This window comes from Echinops telfairi, unplaced genomic scaffold (assembly GCF_000313985.2).
Source record: "Echinops telfairi isolate 266 unplaced genomic scaffold, ASM31398v2 ScPeMD7_5592;HRSCAF=6446, whole genome shotgun sequence".
Lineage (NCBI taxonomy): Eukaryota > Metazoa > Chordata > Mammalia > Afrosoricida > Tenrecidae > Echinops > Echinops telfairi.
The window spans coordinates 19,043,739-19,046,349 of NW_022109491.1; the positions used below are offsets into that span (position 1 = coordinate 19,043,739).

The 2,611-nt window shown below is 55.3% G+C and overlaps 1 protein-coding gene across 1 annotated transcript in view; it reads left to right on the top strand.

The window, feature by feature from the left end:
* Nucleotides 1-2,611, top strand: part of TGM2 (transglutaminase 2) — a 54,452-nt gene that overhangs the window by 22,488 nt on the left and 29,353 nt on the right. The window contains exon 4 of the mRNA XM_045295509.1: nt 1,651-1,893. Within this exon, the coding sequence (XP_045151444.1) occupies nt 1,651-1,893 (243 nt within the window). The remainder of the gene's footprint in view (nt 1-1,650; nt 1,894-2,611) is intronic.

The window sequence follows — 2,611 nt, forward strand, 5'->3', positions numbered from 1 at the left end:
TGATGACGGCAATGAATGTACAAACGTGCTTTACACAATTGATGTGTGTATGGATTGTGATAAGAGTTGTATGAGCCCCTAATAAAATGATTTTAAAATTTTTTTTAAAAAGAAAAAAATTCAAAAAATAAAAGAAAACAAAAGAAAAACATATCAGGGAGGGGGGAGAGGCGGTTGGCTGTCCTTGACTTCATTTTTTAGATGAGGACCCCAAATCACAGGAAGCTAAATAACTAGTCCGAGGGCACTTAGACAAGACCTTCCCGGTATGGACTCTCAGCCTATTTCTTCTTCACTGAGAAAACTGCAAACCAGAGAGGCCTGGTGACTGGGCTGAGGTCACACAGCACTCAGCCTCTAAGGCAGGATCAGACCTGGCTACCACTTGAGCCTCAGGATTGTCTGGTTTCTCCCCACAGCCGGGACTCTGGAAACCGAGGCGTGTTTAAAGGCTTCCTGGTGGCTCTGGCACCCGGCAAGGCCCGAGAGGTCTGCATCATGGTTGCTTAGTTCATGGTTATATTTGGACCTGGGTGTGAGGTGGAGCTAGTGGGCAGGGGAGAGAGGGCCAGCCTGGGGAGCGAGCCCCTGGGTGAGCAGCGGATAGGCAGGGCTGCAGGGAGGAGATGGAAGAATAAAAATAAACTCTGGACAGCTGCCCACGGGGGCAGAAGGCTCTTTTTCTCCTCCCTGCTGCCATCCAATGACTCAGGCCTGCTTGTCCCCAGCCCTCTCCTTCACCTGAAAGGCAGTTGTCTTTGCCAGCTCTCCCCACCCCTGTGCCTTTCAGACCCCCAATCGTTAGTATCTTCCTGGAGGACACATGGGACCACAGAGCCTGTAACCCTGGTGCAGAGACTAGCGTAGCTGCATACCTCAGCCAGATCTGGTGGAGATCCCTTCCTCTCTGAGCCTCATTTCCTGGACTCTACAAGGGGTTCGGGAAGTGTCAAGGGCTCAAAGAGTAGAAAGGACTTAGGGGTGGTGGTGGTGAGGGATGGTTTGCCTCTGCTCCTAGGAGTTACCTTTGGAAACATGAGGGGGCTCCAAAAGGTTTGTGGGAAGATAGGATGAAAAGAGAGTAGACTTTTTTCCCATGAATATTTTGGAGCCCCCTCACAGGGCCTAGCAGTCAGTGGGGGTTGGGGGAAGCGGGAAGAGCCTCAGAAGCTATTGGGCCACAGCCCGTGGCTGTAGACGGTAAGGGGCTCTCAGTCTAGGACCAGGGAACCCCCTGGTCGGTGCCCTGGCTTCTTTTTGTAAGGGAAGATGGGTGCAGGTCAAGGCTGGGCACAGGACGACTCTTGAAGTGCCCTAACTCCTGCTTGCTGTGGATGGACAAAGTGAGTCCACTGGAGGAGAACTTTGTTCAGTCACCCGTGGGGAAGAGCACATCGCTGAAGCCAGGACTGCACGTCCCCTGGCTGCTTTTCACACACTGCCATGAACGACCCTGCAACGTGGGGGCTCCGACCCCCACTTTACAGCCGAGGACATCGAGGCTCAGGGAGATGAAACATCTTGCCCAAGTTCCTCCAATGGTTAGCGGCCGATGGGCACACATGAGTGTGTGCCTGATCCTGCCAACTCCACCTTCCTTCCTCCCTGCCCGCCCCCCTCAATCATGGCCCATACATCCTCTTTCTGCAGGCCCAGACCCCAGCGAGGAGTTCGGGACGAAGGTCTGCTTCCAGCTGTCTGACGCCGTGGAGGAGGGCACCTGGGGCGCCTCGGTGGTGGACCAGCAGGACACCGTCCTCTCGCTGCAGCTCAGCACCCCAGCCCATGCCCCCATTGGCCTGTTCTGCCTCGACCTCGAGACCTCCACCGGGGACCAGTCCTCCAGCTTCACTCTGGGCCACTTCGTCCTGCTCTTCAACACCTGGTGTCCAGGTCAGCCGCACACCCAGGTCCACCCATGCAGGCTCGGGGGGTGGTGGAGGGGGAGCGCCATGCAGAAGAGAGGTCAACGTGGATTGCATGAGGCCTGCTGTGTGGCTCCTCACAAACACTACACACCCTGTGTGCTTTCGTGGCGCTGTTAACTGCGTGCAGCAGAGACAGGACGGCACCGGACCGAGCAGGGTCCTTCTGTTGGATGTAGTAGCCACTCGAGGGCACTAAGAGCAATAACAACGTCCCCCAAGTGGGTGACTCTAACAAACAGAAATCGGTTTCCTCACAGTTGAGGAGGCCAGGGGTTCTCACTACTCTAGGGCACCGGCCCTCGGGGAAGGGCTTCTCCAGCTCCATCACGGGCTCGGGGAGCCCTGGTTGTGAAGCGGTTAGCACTGGGCTGCGATCACCTCATGGCGGGCAGTTGGGAACCACTAGCAGCTCCGCAGGAGAAAGACTGGGCTTTCTACTCCCGTCAACAGTTACCGTCCTGGAAACCCCCGGGGCTGACGCTGTGAGTCAGCACTGACTCGTGGCCTTGAGCTGGGTGTTTGGGTTGAGCCTCTGGGTAAGGAAGGCCATGTGGCTGGCTCCTTGGTGGACCCCTCTCTCTCTGCTTCCTGGTTGACTCTCTCTTTTTTTAAAATCATTTTATTGAGGGCTCGTACAATTCTTATCACAATCCATTCATCCATCCATTGTGTCAAGTACATTT